This window comes from Chiloscyllium plagiosum, unplaced genomic scaffold (genome assembly GCF_037043375.1).
Source record: "Chiloscyllium plagiosum isolate Xiang-an unplaced genomic scaffold, Cpla_swu_hap1 HiC_scaffold_19, whole genome shotgun sequence".
Lineage (NCBI taxonomy): Eukaryota > Metazoa > Chordata > Chondrichthyes > Orectolobiformes > Hemiscylliidae > Chiloscyllium > Chiloscyllium plagiosum.
This window is the reverse complement of record NW_028270157.1, coordinates 5,175,161-5,201,700: the sequence shown is the minus strand read 5'-3', so window position 1 is coordinate 5,201,700 and position 26,540 is coordinate 5,175,161. Positions and strand designations below refer to the sequence as shown.

Sequence of the window (26,540 nt, the reverse complement as noted above, 5' to 3'; positions counted from 1 at the left end):
TAAATTTGTGAAAATGCAGTGCGGTTCTGTAAGTTTGTGACGAAAGACAATAGACGGAAAACAGTTTTTAAAACACATTTTGATTAAATTCGATTTAAAAATATGTCAAGCATTGTTTGGGATAGGGAGATGATGAATAGCCTCTGAATTTAACATCAATCTCTCGCTCCCTCTGACTCGAAATGTAGTGTCTTTCCATCAAAAGTCTAACGAGTTCTGTACCAAACACAAAAGGCGGAGTTGGACAGTCGGGCAACATTTCGTGAGAGGGATTCAGAGTGGACGTTTCGAGTCCAGGCACGAGGTTTCAGTTTCAGTGAAAATTGCAAAGAGTTTCCAGAAATGGGGTGGAAGGCGGTGTTAGAGGCGGAGAAATCATCCCAAGCTCCGTACAAATAGCAGGGTATTGTCTCTCAGCCTCCACCGTTGAATCCTTCTGAAGCTGGCCATGTTTTGACGAGCAAGACACGGGGGGGGGGCTGTTTAGTTCAAGTTCTGAAGCAGGGACCGCAGGTGATTTAGCAAAACTATGCCTGAACCACTCAAAAAAACAGGTAAGCTCATGAAACTTGGAGGGCTAAGGGTTTGGAATATTCCCCGCTGCTGAGACAGTCATTTTAAACAAAAAAAAATCATTTTCCCCCCCAAATTGAATAATTTTAGTCCGGTGTGCAAATGTATAAATACCTCTCAGTCAGTAACACGATTTATGAAATGCTGCAAATGCATTTGTGTCTGGGATAAAATCCAAATCGAATGAGGCATTGAAATGTTCTGCTCTCCCTGTTAGATCTGCTGATTTTCTCCAGCAATTCCTCCTTCCAGCTCGAATTCCAGCATCCGCACTAGCTGGCTTTGTTTTTGGATTACTGTATACAGATTGTTAATCACTGTTTCGAATTCAAAGGGGTCATTGGCAGTATACCGGGATCGAGAGTGAAGCCTCCTGCTAACCCACCCCCTTCAAAGGATCTGTAGGCACTGACTGCTCACCTGTCCCTGGGTCCCAGATCATTCCCGACCCTGATCCACTGCAGAACGCAGAGAGCAGCAGTATTCCTGGGCCGCTGTTAAAGTCACCAGCTCTCAGCTAAAATCACCAGGTCTCTGTTAAAATCACCAGATCTCTGCTAAAACCACTAAATTTCTGCTGCAATCACCAGGTCTCTGCTAAAATCACCAGATCCCAGCTAAAATCACTAAATCTCTGCCGAAATCACCAGATTTCTGCTAAAATAGTCAGGGTTCTGCTAAAATTCATAGATTACCACAAAAAGTTTCAGCTAAAATCTTTGCTGCGATCTTAAATCACTTCACAAGAATAGAGTGGACATAGCTGTGAAAATACCAAATACCCTCTGCCTGGCAGTGAACAGCAATGCTGCGTGTGGTTATAAATATGAGAATGCTGTAGTTTCAGGAGCACTTTCTTTTATTTTATGAATCCAATTTTGGTGATTGTATGTGTGATCTGTCCACGTTAGTGGAGAACTAGGGATGTTAGCTGAGAAATGTTTACTGTCAAATGTAGATGTTCTACAAAACCCCCACATCTCCACTCCTCAATCACAGAATCTCAGCAAAATGAACAAATCACCATTCCACTAAAAGCTCCACTGAACTCACCAGATATTTGCAAATTTAAGCAGATCTTCACCAAAGTGACTAGGTCCTTGTTAAACATGGGCAGAGAATCTGTGAAGGTAAAATCTACTGAAGATCAGGATTGGTTCCCAGAGAGAAACATTTTTCTGTTAAATCCCACAGAGAGATTTGGTCCAAAGTCACTGACAGATCCGGAGAAAGTATTGGATCTGAATCCATCAGACATCGCCTTTGCAGTTTCCAGGAAATTGAGGCAGAAATTTTGATGGAATTGTACAGCTCTGGGAGGCAGAGACTGAGAGAGGAACTTCCCAGGGATTGTCAGTCTGAATTCACTTTCCTGCCAATCTCTGCTCTACTACAGCTTGCATTCAGAATTTCCTTTGCCAAATTTCCACCCACAAAACAATGATTCAAATAAATCCTTCTGAGAGATCAATCTATTGAACTCCATCAGGAAGTGAACATCACCCTGAATTAAAAAGGATAACAGCATTCCCATTAGAATAACCAGAGACAAACCTTGGGTCCATACTGAGGGAGTGCCGCACTGTCGGAGGGTCAATGCTGAGGGAGTGCTGCCCTGTTGGAGGGCCAGTACTGAGGGAGTGCCGCACTGTCAGAGGATCAGTCCTGAGAGAGTGCCATAACATTGGAGGGTCAGTACTGAGGGAATGCCACACTGTCGGAGGGTCAGCGCTGAGGGAGTGCCACACTGTCGCAGGGTCAGCGCTGAGGGAGTGCCACACTGTCGGAGGGTCAGTGCTGAGGGAGTGCTGCACTGTTGCAGGGTCAGCGCTGAGGGAGTGCCGCACTGTCGGGGGGGTCAGCGCTGAGGGAGTGCCGCACTGTCGGGGGGTCAGCGCTGAGGGAGTGCCGCACTGTCGGGGGGTCAGCGCTGAGGGAGTGCCGCACTGTCGGGGGGTCAGCGCTGAGGGAGTGCCGCACTGTCGGGGGGGGTCAGCGCTGAGGGAGTGCCGCACTGTCGGGGGGTCAGCGCTGAGGGAGTGCCGCACTGTCAGAGGGTCAGTGCTGAGGGAGTGCCGCACTGTCACTGGGTCAGCACTGAGAGGGCGCCGCACTGTCGCTGGGTCAACGCTGAGGGAGCGCCGCACTGTCGCAGGGTCAGCGCTGAGGGAGTGCCACACTGTCGGAGGGTCAGTGCTGAGGGAGTGCTGCACTGTTGCAGGGTCAGTGCTGAGGGAGTGCCGCACTGTCGGGGGTCAGCGCTGAGGGAGTGCCGCACGGTCGGGGGGGTCAGCGCTGAGGGAGTGCCGCACTGTCGGTGGGTCAGCGCTGAGGGAGTGCCGCACTGTCGGGGGGGTCAGCGCTGAGGGAGTGCCGCACTGTCGGGGGGGTCAGCGCTGCGGGAGTGCCGCACTGTCAGAGGGTCAGTGCTGAGGGAGTGCCGCACTGTCGGGGGGTCAGCACTGAGGGGGCGCCGCACTGTCGCTGGGTCAACGCTGAGGCAGGCCACACTGTTGCAGGGTCAGCACTGAGGGAATGCCGCACCTTTGGAGGGTCAGTACTGAGGGAAGGCCGCACTGTCAGAGGATCAGTCCTGAGAGAGTGCCACACTGTCGGAGGGTCAGCGCTGAGGGAGTGCCGCACTGTCAGAGGATCAGTCCTGAGAGAGTGCCACACTGTCGGAGGGTCAGCGCTGAGGGAGTGCCGCACTGTTAGAGGATCAGTCCTGAGAGAGTGCCACACTGTCACAGGGTCAGTGTTGATTGAGCGCCGCACTGTCGCAGGGTCAGCGCTGAGGGAGCGCTGCACTGTCGCAGGGTCAGCGCTGAGGGAGCGCTGCACTGTCGCAGGGTCAGCGCTGAGGGAGCGCCGCACTGTCGCAGGGTCAGTGCTGAGGGAGCACCGCACTGTCACAGGGTCAGTGCTGAGGGAGTGCCGCACTGTCGCAGGGTCAGTGCTGAGGGAATGCTGCACTGTCACAGGGTCAGCGCTGAGGCAGGGCCACACTGTCAGAGGGTCAGTACTGAGGGAGTGCCGCACTGTCGAGGGTCAGTGCTGAGGGAGTGCCGTACTGTCAGAGGGTCAGTGCTGAGGGAGTGCCGCACTGTCGGAGGATCAGTGCTGAGGGAGTGCCGTACTGTCAGAGGGTCAGTGCTGAGGAAGTGCCACACTGTCAGAGGGTCAGTGCTGAGGGAGTGCCGCACTGTCGGAGGATCAGTGCTGAGGGAGTGCCGCACTGTCAGAGGGTCAGTGCTGAGGGAGTGCCGCACTATCGGAGGATCAGTGCTGAGGGAGTGCCGTACTGTCAGAGGGTCAGTGCTGAGGGAGTGCCACACTGTCGGAGGATCAGTACTGAGGGAGTGCTGCACTGCTCCGAGAAATGTCTTTTGAATGAAACTGGGTAAAAACAATGACTGCAGATGCTGGAAACCAGATTCTGGATTAATGATGCTGGAAGAGCACAGCAGTTCAGGCAGCATCAGAGGAGCAGCAAAATCGATGTTTCCGGCAAAAGTCCTTCAACAGGTAGGGCCACAGTGACATGCAGCAGCCACTCTCTGCACTCTCTACTGTCATTACTCAAGGCTGGTGCTGACAAGTAGCACAGGGCATGTTAATCTAATCTCAATCACTCGACTAAAATTGGATTTGCCAAATAAAAAAGGTGCTCCTGAAACTACAGCATTCTCATTTATAACCACATGCAGCATCGCTGTTCACTGCTAGGCAAAGGATATTTTTACAGGCTGTATTCCTGATGAAGGGCTTTTGCCCGAAGCGTCGATTTTACTGCTCCTCGGATGCTGCCTGAACTGCTGTGCTCTCTCAGCACCACTAATCCAGAATTTTGAATGAAACTGTCATTTACCTGGCTGATATTTATCGCTCCAACATTTTTCCCACCATTTCTCCTCACTGCTGTGCCTCAATATACCAGAAAAATTGCTTCACCCCACAATATCCCTGTGGGTGTGTAGCAGTTTGAGGCAATCTGAGATGGTGAAAGTTGCTCCATAAATGCCAGTCTTTCTCTGTCTCTTCTTTCTCTTTCCTGCTGCGATCTTAAATCACTTCACAAGAATGAAGCGGACACAGCTGTAAAAATACCCTTTGCCTGGCAGTGAACAGCGATGCTGCGTGTGGTTATAAATATGAGAATGCTGTAGTTTCGGGAGCACCTTTTTTATTTGCCAATCCAATTTTAGTCGAGTGATTGAGATTAGATTACATGCCCTGTGCTACTTGTCAGCACCAGCCTTGAGTAGTGACAGTACAGAGTGCAGAGAGTGGCTGCTACGTGTCACTGTGTCCCTACCTGTTGACAGCTTTCCAGGGTCAGTGAAACATGAGGAGAGAATGTCCCTCACCAGCCTTCAACCCTTACCATATCAAGGGTAGGGTCTAAAGGTAAACTCCACAAAGTAAACTAGGACTGATTAAAGAGACCAACCTGTTACCGTGGTCTGTTTGGTGTCAACTGTGGCTTTTGATTTAGAAAGTTGTGGGTTCAAATCCCAAGGCAGAGGTTTGGGAACAGAATGCAGGAGTGGACTCCCACAGTGCCCCACTGAGGGAGGGCTGCACTGTCCTCTTACCTGGTTCACCAGAGTCTGCTGTTGACAGCAAAGCCATGGACGTTCCTTGGGTTGAGACATTGGCTGTCTTGTGGCTACACCTCTCTGGCTGCAGTGTTCCAACACGGCAATTTCTTCAGAAAGTCCCTGGCGTTGTTCTGACTCTGGGTGTGGCTCCAGTTTCCCTTGCCAGAATGGTACCAGCAGGGAACACCGTACTGAGCATTGTTCAGTTTGTACTTGAGGTCCCAGTGGAATCTTCAGGACGAGGTGTGTGAGCTCTCTCAGTAGATCTGGTTTGCTGCCTGCTCTCTGGAATCATCACTGCATTAGACTGATCTAGTCTGGTCGTTGCCTTTTTTAAAATTTATTCATTTGTGGGATGTGAGCATCACTGGCTGGGCCAGTATTTAATGCCCGTCCATAGTTGCCCCTTGAGAAGGTGGGGGTGAGTTGCCTTCTTGAACCGCTGCAGTCCATGTGCTGTAGGTAGAGCCACAATACCCTCGGTGGGGAATTCCAGGATTCTGACCCAATGACAGTGAAGGAATGGCGATATATTTCCAAGTCAGGAGGGGAACTGGTAGGGGGTGGCGTTCCCACGTATCTGCTGCCCTTGTCCTTCGAGATGGAAGTGGTCGTGGGTTGGGAAGGTGCTGTCTGAGGATCTTTGAATTTCTGCCACACATCTTGTAGATATTACACATTGCAGCTACTGAGTGTCGGTGGAGGAGGGAGTGGATGTGGTGCCAATAAAGCAGGCTGCCTTGTCCTGGATGGTGTCAAGCTTACTGAGTGTTATTGGGGCTGCTCTCATCCAGGCAAGTGAGGAGTATTCCTGACTTCTAATTTGAAAATAGTGGACAGGCTTTGGGGAGTCAGGAGGGAGTTACTCACTGTAGTATTCCCAGCCTCTCACCTGCTCTTGTGGTCACTGGGTTAATGTGGTGAGTCCAGTTGAGTTTCTAGTCAATGGTAACCCCAAGAATGTTGATAATGGGGTATTCAGTGATGTAACACCATTGAATGTCAAGTGGCGGTGGTTAGATGATCTCTTATTGGTGATGGTCGTTGCCTGGGCATTTGCTTGGCATGAATGTGATTTGCCATTTGTCAGCCCAATCTGGATATTGTCCAGATTTTGTTGTGTTTGAACATGGGCTGCTTCACTGTCTGAGGATTCATGAATGGTGTTGAACATTGTGCAATCATCAGTGAACATCCCCACTTAGAATCATAGAGATGTATAGCACAGAGACAGACCCTTTGGTCCAACCCGTCCATGCCGACCAGATATCCCGATCCAATCTAGTCCCATTTGCCAGCTCTTGGCTCATATCCCTCTGAACCTTTCCTATTCATATACCCATTCAGAAGCCTTTTGAATGCTGTAATTGTACCAGCCTCTACCACTTCCTCTGGCAGCTCATTTCATACGTGCACCACCCTCTGCATGAAAAAGTTGCCCCTTAGGTCCCTTTTAAATTTTTCCCCTCTCACCCTAAACCTTGGAGGGGAACTGGTAGGAGGTGGCGTTCCCACGTATCTGCTGCCCTTGTTCTTCTAGATGGAAGTTGTCATGGGTTTGGAAAGTGCTGCTTGAGGATCTTTGAATTTCTGCCGCACATCTTGTAGATATTACACATTGCAGCTACTGAGTGTGGGTGGAGGAACTAGAGGAATCCTCTAGTTCTGGTCTCCCCCACCTTGTCTCTTCTCCCAATCCATGCCCCTCATGATTTTATAAATCTCTATAAGATCACCCCTCAGCCTCCGACACTCCAGGGAAAACAGCCCCAGCCTGTTCAGCCTCTTCCTGTACTCAAACCCTCCAATCCTGGCAACATCCTTGTAAATCTATTCTGAACCCTTTCAAGTTTCTCAACATCTTTCCGATAGGAAGGAGGCCAGAATTACACACAATATTCCAACAGTGGCCTAACCAATGTCCTGTACTGCCGCAACATGACCTCCCAACTCCTGTACTCAATACTCTGACCAATAAAGGAAAGCATACCAAACTCCTTCTTCACTATCCTATCTACCTGTGACTCCACTTTCAAGGAACTATGAATCTGCACTCCAAGATCTCTTTGTTCAGCAACACTCCCCAGGACTTTACCATTAAGTGTATAAGTCCTGCTCTGATTTGCTTTTCCAAAATACAGTACCTCACATTTATCTAAATTAAACTCCATCTGCCACTTCTCAGCCCATTGGCCCATCTGATCCAGATCCTGTTGTAATCTGAAGTAACCCTCTTCTCTGTCCACTACACCTCCAATTTTGGTGTCATCAGCAAACTTACTAACTATACCTGTTATGTTCACATCAAACTACATATATAAATGACAAAAAGTAGTGGATCTAGCACTGATCCTTGTGGCACTCCACTGGTCACAGGCCTCCAGTCTGAAAAACAACTCTCCACCACCACCCTCTGTCTTCTACCTTTGAGCCAGTTCTGTATCCAAATGGCTAGTTCTCCCTGTATTCCATGAGATCTAACCTTGCTCTCCAGTTCTGACCTTATGATGGAGGGAAGGTCATTGATGAAGCAGCTGAAGATGGTTAGACCTAGGACATTACCCTAAGGAACTCCTGCAGAGATGTCCTGGAGCTGAGATGACTGATCTCCAAAAACCACAACCATCTTCCTATGTGTCAGGTATGATTCCAAATACTGGGGAGTTTGCCCCCCGCTACCCATTGATGCCAGTTTTGCCAGGGCTACTTGATGCTGCACTCAGTGGAATACATTCTTGATGTCAAGGGCTGTCACTCTCCCCTCCCCTCTGGAATTCAGTTGTTTGGTCCATGTTTGGACCAAGGTTCAGAGCAAAATAAACAGACACTGCCGAAAAAGCTGGAAATTGTTGCAGGCCCAAAAGGAGAGACATTCGAAAGCAGTGTAAAAGCCAAACTCTGTAATTAAACTGCTACACGCTCAGAACCTATGTAATACTCTGAGCAAAATCAAATATATAAAATATGGAACAGGTTTGATCATAGAGAGTAAGTTTTTATGTGCTAGCCATAGGGTAATTTTAATTGCTGGGCCAAGTGGGATAAAATCACCTTGATTCAAAAATAAATGAAAATTCTGTCCTTTCTCAAAAGGGGCCGTTAGCCCCGAGGTTGGAGGTGCGTCTACAATGCTGCAGCATCAATTCTGTACTCCCCAAGCATTGCCAACCTGAGAGATTATCAAGTCACCCTTAAAATGGGGAAGTGACAGCCTATTTGCCTCGTTGCTAGACCTTAATCCAGAGGTGATGTTCTGGGTAACCCAAGTTCAAATCCCAGTTTACTTTGTGCAGTTTACATTTAAATAGAATATAGAACAGAACAGAACAGGCCCTTCAGTCCTTGATGTTGTGCTGACTTTTTATCTTACTTTAAGATCAAACTAACCTACATACCCTTCATTGTATTATCTTCCATGTGCCTCATCAAGAGCTGCTTAAATGTCCCTAATGTCTCTGACTCGACTACCACTGCTGGCAGTGCATTCCACGCATCCACCACTCTCTGTGTAAAGAATCTATCTCTGACACCTCCCATAAAGCTTCCTCCAATCATCTTAAAATGATGCCCCCTCCTGGCAGCCATTTCCACCCTGGGAAAAAGTTTGGGCTATCCACTCCATCTATGTCTCCCATCGTCTTGTACACCTCTATCAAGTCACCTCTCATCTATCTTCGCTTCAATGAGAAAAGCCCTAGCGCTCTCAACCTTCCTTCATAAGACACACCCTCCAGACCAGGCAGCATCCTGGTAAATCTCCTCTGCACCTTTTCTAAAGCTTCCACATCCTTCCTATAATGAGACAATCAGAACTGAACATAATATTCCAAGTGTGGTCTAATCAGGGCTTTATAGAGCTGCAGTATAATCTCATGGCTCTTAAACTCAATCGCCCTGCTAATGAAAGCCAACACATCATACACTTTCTTAACAACCCTATCAACTTTGGTGGCAACTTTGAGAGATCAATGGACATGAACCCCAAGATCCATCGATTCCTCCACACTGCCAAGAATCCTGCTTTTAACCCTGTATTCTGCATTCAAATTCGACCTTCCAAAGTGAATCACTTCACAGTTTTCCAGGTTGAACTCCATCTGCCATTTATCAGCCCAGTTCTACATCCTGTCAATGTCCCGTTGCAACCTACAACAGCCCTCCACATTATCCACATCTCCACCAACCTTTGTGTCATCAGAAAACTTACTAACCCGCCATTCCACTTCCTCATCCAAGTCATTTATGAAAATCACAAAGAGCAGGGGTCCCAGAACCAATCCCTGTGGAACACCACTGGTCACCGAGCACCAATTTTATAATTATTTGCCATGTTTTCCACAGAGTAATCCCAGTTAAAAGTAGTGACAGAGACCTTCAAATATACCAATGAGGTGCTGAAGCTCTTTAGTACAGAGGGAGAACCTCATTGAGAAACATTTGGAGAACTGTGAGCATTCTGGTCTTCTTGACAAAGTAGGGGCGTTGGAGAAGATGGTAAATAGGTTGAGAGGGATGCAGGGACTGAAGGGAGGTCTTGTGCCTCAATGGATAGTGTCATCTACCATTGGGCCAGAAACTATTGATTCAGATACATCACCCCCACCCCCTTCATCCCCCACTATCAAGAGCTCGATAGTCACAGAATCTGCTCCATAACAGTTATATACATAGAGTCATAATAGTTACGTAGTGCAGCAACAGGCCCTTCGGCCCACCATGTCTGTGCTGACCAACAAACACCAATCTACACTAATCCCATTGACCTGCACTTGGTCCATAGCCTATTGTGCCCTGGTATTTTAATTGCTCTTCCAGAAGCTTCTGGAATGATGTGAGAGACTCTGCCTCCATCACCCTCTCAGGCAGCACAGTCTATATTTCTACCGCCCTCTGGGTGGAAAACCTCTTTCTCAGATTTCCTCTAAACCACCTGCTCCTCACCTTAAACCTGTGCCCTCTGGTCTTAGACACATCTGTCATAGGGAAAAGATTCTCTCGATCTACTCTGTCTATGCCTCCCATAATTTTGGATCCCACAATCAGATTCCTCCTCTGTTCCAGGGAAAACAGACCCAGCCAATCCAGCCTCTCCTCATAACTGAGCCTTTCCATCCCAGGCACCATCCTGGTGAATCTCCTCGGCACCCTCTCCATGCAATCACATCCTTCTGATAGTGCGGCGACCAGAACTGCACACAGTATCCCATCTGTGCTCGAACCAATGTTGTAGAAAGTTTTAGTGAGACTTCCTTGCTCCTATATTCCCTGCCCCAGGTAATGAAGGCAAGCCCCCTATATCCCTCCTTCCCCACCCTGCCCTCCCGTGCTGACACCTTCAGGGATCTACAGACATGTACATCAAGGTCCCTTTGTTCCTCAGTACTCCTTAGGGACCTACCAGTCATTGTTTATATCCTTCTTGTATTAAACCTTCCAAAATGCATCACCTCACACTATCAGGATTAAAATCTGCCACTGCTCTGTCCAGTTTACTAGCTGATCAATATCAGACTGTAGCCTTGGTCCATCCACCTCACTATCAGCAACACCACCAATTATCATATCATCTGCAAACTTACTAATTGAACCTTCTACATTCATAGCCAAGTTATTAATGTATGTAATAAACAGCAAGGGTCCCAGCACTGATCCCTGTGGTACACCACTGGTCAGCAGCTTCCAATCACAGAAACAGCCCTTCACCATCACCCTCTGCCTCCTATTTGGAAATTAGTTTTGGATCCCATGGGCTCTTACCTTTGGACCAGCCTTCATTGAGGGATCTTGTCAAAGGCTTTACTGAAACACCACGTAAACCACATCACAGAAACAGCCCTCAATATATTTAGTCAATTTTTCAAAAAAACTCAATTAAGTTGGCCAGACAGGATTTACCTCTAACAAATCTTTGCTGACTATCCCTGATCAATCCCTGCTTTTCCGAGTATTGATTAATCCTGTCCTTCAGAATATTTTCCAATAATGTCCCTCTCCCTGCTGTCGGACTATTTGCTTTGTAATTATCTGGCCTGTTCCTACTGCCCTTTTTGAACAAAGGAGCCACATTAGCTATCCTCCAGTCGTCTGGCATTTTGCTTTGGCCAGTGAAGTATTAAATATCACCGTCAGGGCCCCAGCAATCTCCTCCCTTACCTCCGATAGCAGCCAGGGATACATCTCATCAGGGCCTGGAGATTTACACACGTATCTGTCCATTAAAGCATCTAATACCTTCTCCTTGTTAATGTGTTCTAGAATCTCTCCACCCCAACTGAAATTCCCAGCTGAGAAGGGAAAGATGTAAAAGAGACCTAAGGGGCAACTTTTTCACAAGGAGGGTGGTATGTGTACGGAATGAGCTGCCAGGAGGAAGTGGTGGAGGCTGGTACAATTACAACATTTAAGAGGCATCTGGATGGGTATATGAATAGAAAGGGTTTGGAGGGATATGGGCCAAGTCCTGGCAGGTGGGACTAGATTGGGTTGGGATTTCTGGTCGGCATGGACGGGTTGGACCGAAGGGTCTGTTTCCGTGCTGTACATCTCTATGACTCTATAATGACATATACTTCCTTTTTTTTCATTATTGAACTCTTGATTTCCAGGGTTCTCTGGACATGCTGATTCTCAATCTGCTCTGACTATTTCAGGTGGCTTGATCGAGAGGGTAACCTGGTCAATTCGAACAATTAATCCCAACATTAAAAAACTCCACATGGGGCAGTGTCATCCTCATTCTGAGTAATGGGTGGACACAGAGGCTGAGAAGTTAAAACTGTCAGGAGAGATTGAATAAGACTGTACTGAGGGATAACCTGACGGATTTATTTTCAAATTATGGAGGAGTATCAATAAATATAAGACAGTACCTGATAAATCTGACAGGAAATTAATTATTTGGAAACCAGAGACTGGTGGGAAATGTAGATCTCATAACCACGAGGACTGTGATTGAATTGAGTGGCATCAATACATATCGGGTTTGCTTGTTAAACACACATGGAAAAGCAATTGAAGGATATGTTAATATAATTGGAGAAGGCTTTTGTGCAACATAGAACATAGAACATTACAGCCCCTTCGGCCCTCGATGTTGCGCCGCCCTGTCATACTAATCTGAAACCCATCCCACCTACTCTATTTCAAGTTCGCCCATTTGCCTGTCCAATGACGACTTTAAATGCACTTAAACTTGGCGAATCTACTACCATTGCAGGCAAAGTATTCCATACCCTTACTACTCTCTGAGTAAAGAAACTACCTCTGACATCTGTCTTATACCTATCCCCCCTCACTTTAGAGTTGTGTCCCCTCGTGTTTGCCGTCCCCATACATAAGTACAGGCATTGGACAACTGTCTTGTTTTGTGATTCCAGAACCTTCTAAAGGATTTCCAAATCCACTGCACGTGGAAAGCTGAGAATTCAGGAAGTGTTGAAGTTTAACCTGTTGTAACACAATCGATAAAACGATAAGTCCATCGAATGCTGCCTGACAGGTTGGGTCAGGGTGACACTGGTAGAATCTCCAAATGCATCAGTGTCTAAAACTGACCTGAATTTGCTCTTGCACACTATGCCCATCCAAATTTTAAAAAATATTGTATTATTTGTTTATTGTTCTCTCTACCTGTCCTGCCACTTTCAATGATATGTGCACATATAAACACAAGTCTCTCGGTTTTTATACACCCCTTTAGAATTGTATTTCTTATTTTATATTGTATTTCAATGTTCTTCCCAGCAAAATGCACCATCTCACACTTATTTGCATTGAAACCCATCTGCCAACTCTATCAACTTGTCTACATTCTTCTGCAGATTGGCACTGACCTCCTCCCAGTTGACCGTTCTTCTACATTGTGTGACGTGTTTGCTTTCTCCATCCTTAAAATAATCACAATAAAACCAAATTCACATTATCACTCCAGAATTTCATCCATTTTGAGGGTTATAATTGACTATGTCTCCTGTGTGCGCATTGTGTTATGGATAAGGTCACTTCATTAGATTCATCGAGTCACAGACTGCTACAGCACAGCCACAAAGGCCATTTGGCCCATCACATCCACTCTGGTCAAAAGCATCCAGCTGACCATTCTAATCCTATTTCCCAGCACTTGGCCCATTGCCTTGTACGCTTTGGCAATGCAACTACACATCGAAACAACATCTTCAATGCCTTTACAGGCAGTGAGTTGCAGATTTCCCACCACCCTCTGGGTGAAAACACTTCTCCCTCTCATGTCTCCTGTAAACCTTCTGCCCCTTACTTTAAATCGATGCCCACTCCCCCCTACCCCCTCCATTCCACCCCCCCCCACCCCCGTCACTAATCCTTCCACAAAGAGGACTCTTTTGATCTACCCTATCTATGCCCTAATTCTAAAGATTTCACAGCATTATTCTAAGGCGGAGCAGCGAATTCTTTCCAGTCTCTTGATCTATAATCGGTTCCTTAACCAACTTCATCTATAAATGAATCAAGTCATTTATTATTGCATGACTGATTGTGGGATCTTGCTGAGTGAGTTTGGCTGCTGCATTTCCTCTATTAAAACAGTGATTACATTTCTGAAAGAATTTAATCAGCTTGTCACTGCTACCTCACAGCCCCAGGGACCCGGGTTCAATCCCACCCTTGGGTGACTGTCTGTGTGGGTTTGCACATGCTCCCCGTGTCTGTGGGGTTTCCTCTGGGTGCTCCGGTTTCCTCCTACAATCAAAAAATGTGCAGTTTAAGGTGGATTGGCCATGCTAAATTGCCCATAGTGTGCAGGCTAGGTGGGTCAGCCATGGGAAATGCAGGGTTCCAGGGATGGGGTGAGGGGCTGGGTCTGTATGTGATGTACCTCAGGAGGATCAGTACAGACTTGATGGGCCGATTGACCTGCTTCCTCTTTGTGGGGACTCTATAATTTTTCTTTTATGATAAAATGCCTCGGGATATCCTCAGGTCCTGAGCTTCTAAACAAAAGCCCTTTACTTTATTTTCGTTGCTGACTTCCAAAACTGCATAGTGTGCCCAGGGACACTGGATAGAGAGAGGAGAAAAAAGGCAATGTGAAATATTTTCTTTCCCCTTCTCTGCCAAAGTGGGATTTGATGCTGGACCCTACGTTTCTTGTCCCCGTATAAACATGCCATTTGTGTCCCCTCGCTCGGGAAACAATTTCTCCTGTAATGGCTGACATCTTGGCTGATCTCCAGCTGTTGACAGGATCCCTGCAGAATTACAGTTAGACAACAGCTGAAGGCACTGCAATCTGTTCCAGCTATTAACAGACATGAGCCGAAGGTGACCTTTCTTCTAAGTCCCGGACAAGATTCACAGGGACTGTCAGCAATTTGCGAGGGGATCTGCCACACCATTGCTATGTCCCATGTTCATCTGCTGAAAGTGTCTGTTTTAGTTGGAGTGTTAAAAATAGGGGAGGCTGGAGTCTTTGTTCTGGCTGCTGTCAGATCTGATTTGTTAAGTTCAAAGTTAAGCACCGTTTTGGGATACGGTATCTCATACATGTGCTATGTGCCACACGCTTGTTGGGAGCATGTGAATTTGGACCACTCTTTCTCAAAGCCTTCTATCAGTGAGGTTTCCCCTGGGCCAGGTCTGTGTCTGTCTTGGACACACTAATAGAGATTAATTCCTGTAATCAGTCACTAGCCCCATTAACACTGCACCACCCAACGTTCAGGATGCTGGGGGGGGGGGGTTGACCGAGAGTTATTTTTCCAATGATTCGTGCACTCTTGCAAATCCTCAGTTTTCCAAGAAAAAAAATCACATTCACATTGAAACCAATTTAAAAAAGGTTGTTATCTCTCAACTTGGGAAAGAGAGAATGAAGGAGAAAGTGAGGACTGCAGTTGCTGGAGATTAGAGTCGAGAGTGTGTAGCTGGAAAAGCACAGCAGGTCAGGCAGTATCCGAGGAGCAGGAGAATCGGCGTTTGGGCATAAGCCCTTCATCAGAACTGGCTTCACAAGTTTCCTGATGAAGGGCTTATGCCCAAAACATCAATTCTCCTGCTCCTTGGATACTGCCTTCCCTGCTGTGCTTTTCCAGCAACACACTCGGAGGACAGATTGATGGATAGGTAAATTGGAGGTTTTTTTGAGGAGATTGGGCATTAATCTCACATTTCTTCAGGGGCTGGGAGATCATGACAGCTTCACAGAGAATACCACTAGTTGCATTTGAACATCATTTCTGTTTAAGAAAAAGAGATAAGTTATATAAATAATTCATAATCTATTATAGAATCATTCATATAAAAGTATATGTACATGACAGAAAAATGCTCACACAAAATTCGAAAGAGTTCAATTCTCTCAGAGACAGAGTAATACAGCAAGGAAACAGACCCTTCAGCAAAACTCGTCCATGCTGACCAATAGACAATAGGTGCAGGAATAGGCCATTCGGCCCTTTGAGCCAGCAACACCATACATTATGATCATGGCTGATCATCCACAATCAGTATCCTGTTCCTACCTTATCCCCATAACCCTTGACTCCATGATCTCTAAGAGCTCCATCCATCTTTTTCTTGAAAGGATCCAGAGACTTGGCCTCCACTGCCCTCTGGGGCAGAGCATTCCACACACCCACCACACTCTGGGTGAAGAAGTTTCACCTCAACTCTGTTCTAAGTGGCCTACCCCTTATTTTTAAGCTATGTCCTCTGGTTCGGGACTCACCCATCAGCAGAAACATGCTTCCTGCCTCCAGACTGTCCAATCCTTTAATAATCTTATGCATCTCAATCAGATCCCCTCTCAACCTTCTAAACTCAAGCGTACACAAGCCCAGTTACTCCAACCTTTCAGCGTAATATAGTCCCATCATTCCGGGAATTGACCTCGTGAACCTACGCTGCACTCGCTCAATAGCCAGAATGTCCTTCCTCAAATTTGGAGACCAAAACTGAACATAATATTCCAGATGCGGTCTCACCAGGGCCCTGTACAGCTGCAGAAGGGCCTCTTTGCTCTTATACTCAATTCCTCTTGTTATGAAGGCCAGCATGCTATTAGCTTTCTTCACTGCCTGCTGTACCTGCATGCTTGCTTTCAATAACTGATGTACAAGAACACCTCGTTGTACTTCCCCTTTACCTAATTTGACTCCATAACTTGACCAGATATCCTAAATAAATCTACTCCCATTTGCCAGCATCTCATATCCTTCTAAACCCTTCCTATTCATGTACCTAGCCAGATGCCTTTTAAATGTTGTAATTGTACCAGCCTCCACCACTTCCTCTGGCAGCTCATTCCATACATGTACCCTCTGCGTGAAAAAGTTGCCTCGGGTCCCTTTTAAAGTTTTCCCCTCTCACTTTAAACCTATGCCCTCTAGTTTTGGACTCCCCTACCCTGGGGAAAAGACCTTGGCTATTTACCCTATCCATGCCCCTCATGACTTTATAAACCTCTATAAGGTCACCCCTCAGCCTCTGACACTCCAGGGAAAACAGCCCCAACCTCTTCAGCCCCTCTCTATAGCTCAAATCCTCCAACCCTGGCAATATCCTTGTTAATCTTTTTAATCTACATTCTTTCAGGTTTAACAATATCGTTCCAATAGCTTCCTATAACTTCTTTCAATTATTTTACACTTTGTAAAATCTTATTACAAATACTTTCAATTCATTCATGGGGCATGGGTGTCATTGGCTGAGCCCAGCACTTATTGTCTGTCCCTAGTTGCCCCTTGAGAAGTTGGGGGTGAGCTGCCTTCTTGAACCGCTGCAGTCCATGTAGGTAGACCCTCAATGCCCTTAGGGAGGGAATTCCAGGATTTGAATCAGTGACACTGAAGGAACGGTGATATATTTCCAAGTCAGGACGGTAAGTGGCTTAGAGGGGAACTTACAGGGGGTGGCGTTCTCATGTATCGACTGTCCTTGTCCTTTTAGGTGGAAGTGGTTATAAATTTATAAGGTTCAGTCGGGATCTTTGAATTTCGGCAGTGCGTGTTGTAGATTGTACACATTGCTGCTACTGAGAATCAATGGTGGAGGGAATGAATATTTTTTGTGGAGACCCTTTTTCTATGTTTTGATTTTTATTTATATTTTACTATTTTTGCAGTGCATATTTGCATTTATTGTCAAATGTTTTCTTGAACAGACAACCTGAGAGTTCCAGTCAGGGCCAGCAATAAAAACCATGTTCTCCCCTGCTGCACCTGGCTCTCCCCCAGCCACAGACCCAAATACAGGGGACCCTCCCCAACACAAGCACAACTTGGAGAGGCGATGGCCTAGTGGTATTATTGCTAGACTATTATTACAAGGACTCAGCTAGTGTTCTGGGGACCTGGGTTCAAATCCTACCGTAGCAGATGGTGAAATTAGGATTTAATAAAAATCTGGAATTAAGAGTCCAGTTATGACCATGAAACTGGTGCAAAAGGGCCCTGGGAGTCCTAGTTCAGGATTCACTTCAGGTTCAGTTGGCAGTTAGGAAGGCAAATGCAATGTTAGTATTCATTTCAAGAGGGATAGAATACACAATGTACTGCTGAGGCTGTATAAGCCTCTGGTCAGACTGCATTTAGAATATTGTGAGCAGTTTTGGGCTCCATATCTAAGACTAGCCTTGGAGAGGATCCAGAGAATGATCCCGGGGTTGAAGAGCTTGTCATATGAGGAGCAGTTGAGGACTCTGGGCTTGTACGTGATGCAGTTTCAAAGGATAAGAGGGATTTGATTGAAATTGCAGAGGCCTAGATAGAGTGGACATGGAGAAAATATTTCCAATAGTAGGAGAGACTAAGACCTGAGGGCACAGCCTCAGAATGAAGGGATGACCCTTGAGAACTGAGATGAAGAAGAATTTCTTCAGCCAGATGGTGGGGACTCTGTGGAACTCATTGCTGTGGAGGGCTGTGGAGGCCAAGTCATTTAGTGTATTTAAGACAGAGATAGATAGGTTCACGATTAGTAAGGGGATCAAGGATTTGGGGAGAAGTCAGGACAATAGGGTTGAGAAACCAATCAGCCATGATCAAATGGTGGAGCAGGTTCGATGGGCTGAATGGCCTAATTCTGCTCTATATCTTAAGGCCTTATGACGTTGATTGTCAGAAAAAATCCCATCTGGTTCACTCATCTCCTTTAGGGAGAGAAACTGCCATCTTTACCTGGTCTGGCCTACATGTGACTCCAGACCTACATCAATGTGGTTGACTCTTAACTGCCCTGTAGGATGGGCAACAAATACCACCCATCCAACAATGCGCTCATCCCGTGAATGAATAAAAAAAAACACAGCTCCCCTCCCCTGACCCAAACACAGGAGCTCAGTCCCTGACACCATTCCTAGGTTCCCACAAGCCTAGGCCCCGCTGCACCCCCATCCCAAATTCCTGCTCCCGTCATGCTCTTAGTGCACTAACACAGGAGGACTTTTGATGGTGACCTTCCTTCATTGAATCCTTGCCATGTCTGTCTCAAGAACACCCCTCAGTTCATTGCCCTGGAGTTTAGAATGTGCCATTTACAATAAGGAGTTCACGGTGGCTCAGTGGTGAGCACTGCTGCCTCACAACACCAGGGTCCCAGGTTCAATTCCAGCCTTGAGTGACTGTCCGTGTGCGGTTTGTACATTCTCCCAGTGTCTGCGTGGGTTTCCTCTGGGTGCTCCGGTTTCCTCCCACAGTCCAAAGATGTGCAGGTCAGGTGAATTGACCATGCTAAGTTGCCCACAGTGTTAGGGGCATTAGTCAGTGGGAGATGGGTCTGGGTGTGTTAGTCTTCGGAGGGTCGGTGTGGAGATGGCCTGTTTCCACACAGTAGGGAATCTAATCTAAACAATCAGTCAAGTCTCACTCCTTGCACTGGAACATCAGCAAGGTTCGGGCAGTCTGAAGATCATCTTTCACTCAGCCAGCCACAGCTGAGGCTGAAATGAAGTACATTTACTTCCCAAAGACTATTCATAAAATTTGCACATGCACCATACATAACAGTTCAAATTCGGCCTTATAAAAATATACCTACGTAGCAACATACAGTACATGACTCCTGAGCTTTCTTACAACATGTGTAACTATCTAAAAACCGAAAGAACTGCAGATGCTGTAAAACAGAAACAAAAACAGAAATTGCTGGAAAAGCTCAGCAGGTCTGGCAGCATCTGTGGAGAGAAATCAGAGTTAATATTTCAGGTCTGGTGTCCCTTCCTCCGAACTGGACCTGAAACGTTAACTCTGATTTCTCTCCACAAATACTGCCAGACCTGTTGAGCTTTTCCAGTAATTCTGTTCATGGGTAACTATCTGTTAAATTTGCATCCTTGTCAAACATACTCTAGTTTAAATTCATATCTGAACAAACTCACTGGCAAAAGTCACAGGAATTGAAATCGATTGATGTGCATTGAATCAGTTGTTTAGATTTGACAGTGTGTGCCAGATTGTCCATGTTACATGGGGAAACCCTTCCCCTCCTTCAGATACTGATTTTACAACATTATTTATGACTATCAAATTATCAGCTGTATGAGGTTTCCAGACAGTTAGTATCAATGTGAACCGGCAACAAATCAATTAAAAACAGAGTGCTGGAGAAACTCAGCAGGTCTGACAGCATCTGTGGAGAGAGAAACAGAGTTAATGTATCCAGTCCAACATGACTCTTCAGAGCTGGCAAATGAAACTTTTAAGCACTTTGTGTTTTTATTTCTGATTTCTGCGGTAGTTTACTCTTATTACTGACTAATTAATCTCTGAATAATTAAACCATCACCAGTTGTCTCTTTGCGTGGGTTTCCTCCGGGTGCTCCGGTTTCCTCCCACAGTCCAAAGATGTGCAGGTCAGGTGAATTGACCATGCTAAATTGCCTGTAGTGTTAGGTAAGGGGTAAATGTAGGGGTATGGGTGGGTTACGCTTCGGCGGGTCGGTGTGGACTTGTTGGGCCGAAGGGCCTGTTTCCACACTGTAAGTAATCTAATCTAAATCTAATCTAAGTAATGAGAGAGCAGCCCTATGGTCCTCTGTAACTATGGCAATTTTACCTTTATCATTTCAATCTCAGTTAAATTGTTGCTGGTTTTGTCTGAATGCTAGGCTAATGCCTGTTCCCAAACCCATGCTTTGATTTTATTTTTGGTACCATTAATGTAGTAAACTGTCTGAGGCGTTGTGTGTCTGTCTTTTAGCAGGTGCTTAAAGAGTCAGTGGAGACACTGATCAGAAAAAGGAAGTTCTCTTTTTTTTCCTCTCTCCATTTGCTGCATTGTCGTGCCATAGAACCAGAGCATGATGTCACACAGACTGACACAATTTTTTATTTTTATATTAATATTCATTCATGGGATGTGGGTATGACGGGCTGAGCAGTATTTATTACCCAGCCTTGGTTAGCCTTGAGAAGGTGTTGGAGATCTGCTCTGGAGTCCGAAGCACGAAAACAGACTCTCCAGTCTAACTCGTTTATGCCAATCACATTTCCCAAACTAAACTAGTCCCACTTGCCTGCGTTTGGCCAATATCTCTCTAAATGCAAAACTTGCGCCCACACCTCCCCCCTTACTTCCCTCCAAGGCCCCAAGAGATCCTTCCATATCCGCCGCAAATTCACCTGCACCTCCACACACATCATCTATTGCATCCGCTGCACCCGATGTGGCCTCCTCTATATTGGGGAGACAGGCCGCCTACTTGCGGAATGTTTCAGAGAACACCTCTGGGACACCCGGACCAACCACCCCGTGGCTCAACACTTTAACTCCCACTCCCACTCCACCAAGGACATGCAGGTCCTTGGACTCCTCCATCGCCAGACCATAGCAACATGACGGTTGGAGGAAGAGCGCCTCATCTTCCGCCTAGGAACCCTCCAACCACAAGGGATGAACTCAGATTTCTCCAGTTTCCTCATTTCCCCTCCCCCCACCTTGTCTCAGTCAAATCCCTCGAACTCAGCACCGCCTTCCTAACCTGCAATCTTCTTCCTGACCTCTCCGCCCCCACCCCCACTCCGGCCTATCACCCTCACCTTGACCTCCTTCCACCTATCGCATTTCCAACGCCCCTCCCCCAAGTCCCTCCTCCCTACCTTTGATCTTAGCCTGCTGGACACACTTTCCTCATTCCTGAAGAAGGGCTCATGCCCGAAACGTCGATTCTCCTGCTCCTTGGATGCTGCCTGACCTGCTGCGCTTTTCCAGCAACACATTTTCAGCAATATCTCTCTAAGCCTTTCCTAATCATGTACTTATCCAAATATCTTTTAAATGCTTTAAATGTACCTGGATCTACCCCTTCTTCTGGCAGTTCATTCCACATATAAACCACGCTCTGCGTGAAAACGTTGCCCCTCAGGTCCCTTTTAAAATCTTTCCCCTCTCACCTTAAAGATATCCCCCCCTAGTTTTGAACTCCCCTATCCTGGGAAAAGACCTTTGCTATTCACCTTTTCTCTGGAACTCATCCTTGTGGTAACTCTTTGTAAAAACTATCCAATAAATGCCAGTCCTAGTTCCTTCCCTTAATCCCATTAATTTCCACCCTTTGAAATATTTGTCCAAAGCATTTTTGTAAATTGCTAGTGAGCCTCCTCCAACACTCTTTCAAGCAGATCATTCTAGATCAGAAGGTCACTGCTTCATTGGCCAGTTGTGTCTGATTGATTCCGTTGTTACTGGCTCTCCAGCTTGTGGAAACAGTGGGGGTATTGGGAAAACTTGGAGTAATAGTTCCAGCTGCAATTTATTCCATGGGTCATTACTGGGAAACCTGGGAAATACTTGCCTTCACCCCCTGTAGCCACACAGACTGACTGATGCCACCATGCCAGATGGTGAGATTTGAATTCGAGAAAATTTAGGCTTAAACACTAATCTGGTGACAACTGTGTGACTATTGTCAATTGTTGTAAAAACCCACCTGGTTCACTAATGTCCTTCAGGGAAGGAATCTGCTGCCGTTACCTGGTCTGGCGTGTGTGTAATTCCGAACCCACAGCGATGTGGCGACTCTTAACTGCCCTCTGAAACAGTTCAGTAAGCCACTCAGTTCAAGGGTAGGCAACAAGGGTAGGCCTTCACAGAATCACAGGGTTGTTTTGGAGTAGAAGGAGTCCATTGGGCCCATTGTGTCTGCACCAGCTCCTCAGATAAGCATCATGACCAAGTGACAATCTCCTGCTTTTTCCCCATTTCCCTGCAGCCTATTACCATCCCAATAACCATCCAAAGTCCCTCTTGAATGCCTCAACTGAACCTGCCCCAACCACATTTCTAGGCCATGCGTTCCAGACCCTAACTGCTCACTGGGTCATAGAGTCACAGTGTTATAGAGATGTACAGCACGGAAACAGACTCTTCAGTCCTACATATCAATGCTGACCACATATATCACAACCTAATCTAGTCTCATTAGCCAGCACTTGGCCCTTATCCTTCTAAACTGAAAATGTGTTGCTGGAAAAGCGCAGCAGGTCAGGCAGCATCCAAGGAACAGGAGAATCGACGTTTCGGGCATGAGCCCTTCTTCAAGAATGAGGAAAGTGTGTCCAGCAGGCTAAGATAAAAGGTAGGGAGGAGGGACTTGGGGGAGGGGTGTTGGAATTGCAATAGGTGGAGGGAGGTCAAGGTGAGGGTGATAGGCCGGAGTGGGGTGGGGGCGGAGAGGTCAGGAAGAAGATTGCAGGTTAGGAAGGCGGTGCTGAGTTCGAGGGATTTGACTGAGACAAGGTGGGGGGAGGGGAAATGAGGAAACTGGAGAAATCTGAGTTCATCCCTTGTGGTTGGAGGGTTCCTAGGCGGAAGATGAGGCGCTCTTCCTCCAACCGTCGTGTTGCCATGGTCTGGCGATGGAGGAGTCCAAGGACCTGCATGTCCTTGATGGAGTGGGAGGGGGAGTTAAAGTGTTGGGCTACGGGGTGGTTGGGTTAGTTGGTCCGGGTGTCCCAGAGGTGTTCTCTGAAACGTTCCGCAAGTAGGCGGCCTGTCTCCCCAATATAGAGGAGGCCACATCGGGTGCAGCGGATGCAATAGATGATGTGTGTGCAGGTGAATTTGTGGCGGATATGGAAGTGTCCCTTGGGGCCTTGGAGGGAAATAAGGGGGGAGGTGTGGGCGCAAGTTTTGCATTTCTTGCGGTTGCAGGGGAAGGTGCCGGGAGTGGAGGTTGGGTTGGTGGGGGGTGTGGACACATTTTCAGCTCTGATCTTCAGCATCTGCAGCCCTCACTTTCTCCTTATCCTTCTAAACCCTTCCTATTCATATACTCATCCAGATGTCTTTTAAATGTTGTAATTGTACCAGCCTCCACCACTTCCTCCGGCAGCTCATTCCATACACACACCACCCTCTGCAGGAAAAAGTTGCCCCTTAGGTCCCTTTTTTATATCTTTCCCCTCTCACCCTAAACCTATGCCCTCTAGTTCTGGACTCCCCGAACCCAGGGAAAAGGCTTTGTCTATTTATCTTATCCATATACCTCATGATTTTATAAATTTCTGTAAGGTCACTCCTCAGCCTCCAACGCTCCAGGGAAAACAATCTCAGCCTATTCAATCTGTCCCTATAGCTCAAATCCTCCAATCCTGGCAACATCCTTGTAAATCTTTTCTGAACCCTTTCAAGTTTCACAGCATCCTTCCGATAGGAAGGAGACCAGAATTGCATGCAATATTCCAACAGTGGCCTAACCAATTTCCTGTACAGCCGCAACATGATCTTCCAACTCCTGCACTCAATACTCTGACCAATAAAGGAAAGCATACCAAACGTCTTCTTCACTATCCTATCTACCTGCGACTCTACTTTCAAGGAGCTATGAACCTGCACTCCAAGGCCTCTTTGTTCAGCAACACTCCCTAGGGCCTTACCATTAAGTGTATAAATTCTGCTAAGATTTGCTTTTCCAAAATGCAGCACCTCACATTTATCTAAATTAAACTTCATCTGCCATTTCTCAGCCCATTGGCCCATTGGTGAAAAAGTTTTTTCTTGCATTATCCTTGCTTATTTTGAACAGTGCTTTAAATCTACACCCTCTCATTCTTGTTCCTTTTATGAGCTGGAATAGCTTCTCTGTATGTACTCTATCCTGCCCACTGAATGTTTTGGGAAAGTCAGATCTATCAGATCTCCTCTCGTTTCCTCTCTGTTAGGGCAATACTCCCAGCGTCTTCACTCCCTCCCCATCACTGAGGTTTCTCATTCCTGAAACCGTTCGTCTGAGATGTTTCCCCGTCTGCACTGCCAGCCCCCTGTACCCCTCTCTCTATAACATCCGCTCCCCAACTCTGTGAGTACCCATTACTACAGCTCCACTCACCCCCAATCCCCCACCCCCTGACTACTTTCCTGTGTCCTGGGTCATTTCGCGATCCTGGAACTCCGATGGATGTTTTTTGCTTCCAGCGGACCCGGCCATCTCCGTGCTGCTGTCCTCTCTCTAAGTCAGCGAGACCTCCATCTCAGAGGCTTTGCCACTGCCTGATTAAGAGAATGGAGTCTGAAAATAGTAAGGGCTTGCTTACACTGTACCGGGCATCAGTCAGACAACAGCTGGAATACTGTGAAAGGTTTTGGGTTCCTTATCGAGGGAAAGATATATTGGCATTGGAGACATTCAGAGGAAGTTCACTAGGGCTGGTCCCTGAAATGGAGGGAGGTATGAGGAGAGTTGGAGTGGATTGAGCCTGTACTCATTGTAATTTAGAAGGAAGAGAGATGACCTTATGCAAAAAAAAGGCAGATATGAAGATGTTGTTTCCCTTTGTGGGAGAGTCGAGGACTTAGAGGGCATCATCTCAGAATAAAGAGGTGCACATTTAGGGTAAGCGTGGTTTTTTTATTCACTCATGGGATGTGGGCATTTCTGACTGGGCCAACATTTACTGCCCATCCCTAATAGCCCAGAGGGCAGTTAAAAGACATTGCTGTGGTTCTGGAGTCACATGTAGGCCAGAGCAGGTAAGGATGGCAGATTTCCTTCCCTAAAGGACATCAGTGACACAGATGGGTTGTTCCCCTGACAATCAGCAAATGGTTTCATGGTCATCATTAAATCTTTAATTCCAGTTTCTTGATCAAATTCAAATTACGCCATCTGCTGTGGCTGGATTTGAACACAGGGTCCCCGGAACACTAGCTGAGTTTCTGGATTAATAGTCTAATGATAATACTGCTAGGCCATTGCCTTCCCCCATGAGACGTGATGAGGAATTTCTTCTCTCATGGAACGGTGAATCTGTGGAATTCTTTACCACAGAGGGCTGTCAAAGCTATGTCATTAAGTATATCCAAGGCTGAGGTAGATGTTTAATCAGTACAGAAATGATATGGCAGAGGTAAAAAAAGTTGAGTAGGATGATCAGATCAGCACAATATCAATGCAGGGCAGAGCATGCAATGGACAGATTGGCGTCCATCTGTTCTCTGCTCTGGTCTTTGGTAGTTCAGTGGGTCTCCCTCGAACAGGCAGTCTATGCCTCTTGCTGGCTGTCTGGTTGGAAAACAAGAGCCCAAAATACCAACAACAGCATGTCGTTGGAATCACATGGAGGTCAGTAAAGAGTCTAAAGATCTCAGTGGTTCAATTGGAGCAATTTGGCAGATCTGATGGTCACCATTTGCCAGGTGCTGCCCACAAATGGCCAAACCTGCTCCTTCGAGCTTCACAGCCAGGACATGAGGAGATTTGAGTCCACACCTACTCTGGTGTCTTAACCATTGCACAACCTTAGGCTGACCTTGATGTATTTGGTTTTGAATGTCTTTATTCCTCTTGCCCTTTAGATTAGATTCCCGACGGTGTGGAAACAGACCCTTCAGTCCAACAAGTCCACACTGACCCTCAGAGTAACCCACCCAGACCCATTTCCCTCTGACTAATGCACCTAACACTTTGGGCAATTTAGAGTGGCCAGTTCACCTGATGTGCACATCTTTGGACTGTGGGAGGAAACCAGCGCACCCGGAGGAAACCCACGCAGACACGGGGAGAATGTGCAACTCCACACAGCTAGTCGCCCGAGGCTGGAATTGAACCCTGGTCCCTGGTGCTGTGAGGCAGCGCTGCTAACCACTGAGCCACTGTGATGGAGGGTTGAATTTCATATTGTTAAATTGTTTAAAAGTTGGGAGAAAGCTTAAATTAGTGAAACCGGAATGATTATTGGGCTTAAAACTCTTGAAGGAGAGAGAGAGATTTGTGGAATAATCCTGATTTTCTTTGGAGGATGAAGAAATTCTGCTCCAAGTTGCTCCATTTTGAATGTAACCGTAGAATGTGTTATATAGGAGAGCAATATCTGAGAAAGCAGCTATCAGGAGGGGCTGTGCAGGGGAGATGACTATGAAAAATGTAGTGTCAAAGGTGTTGAGAGATCATTGGAT

The 26,540-nt window shown here is 46.6% G+C and overlaps 1 protein-coding gene across 13 annotated transcripts in view; it reads left to right on the top strand.

Annotated features, from left to right (window-relative positions):
- Window positions 1-395: 395 nt before the first annotated feature.
- mybpc1 (myosin binding protein C1) overlaps window positions 396-26,540 on the top strand; it is a 159,772-nt gene continuing 133,627 nt past the window's right edge. For all 13 annotated transcript variants that reach the window (XM_043708742.2, XM_043708741.2, XM_043708740.2 and 10 more), the window contains exon 1: window positions 396-554. In XM_043708742.2, coding sequence (XP_043564677.2) covers window positions 530-554 — 25 coding nt within the window. In that variant the 5' untranslated portion in view covers window positions 396-529. The remainder of the gene's footprint in view (window positions 555-26,540) is intronic.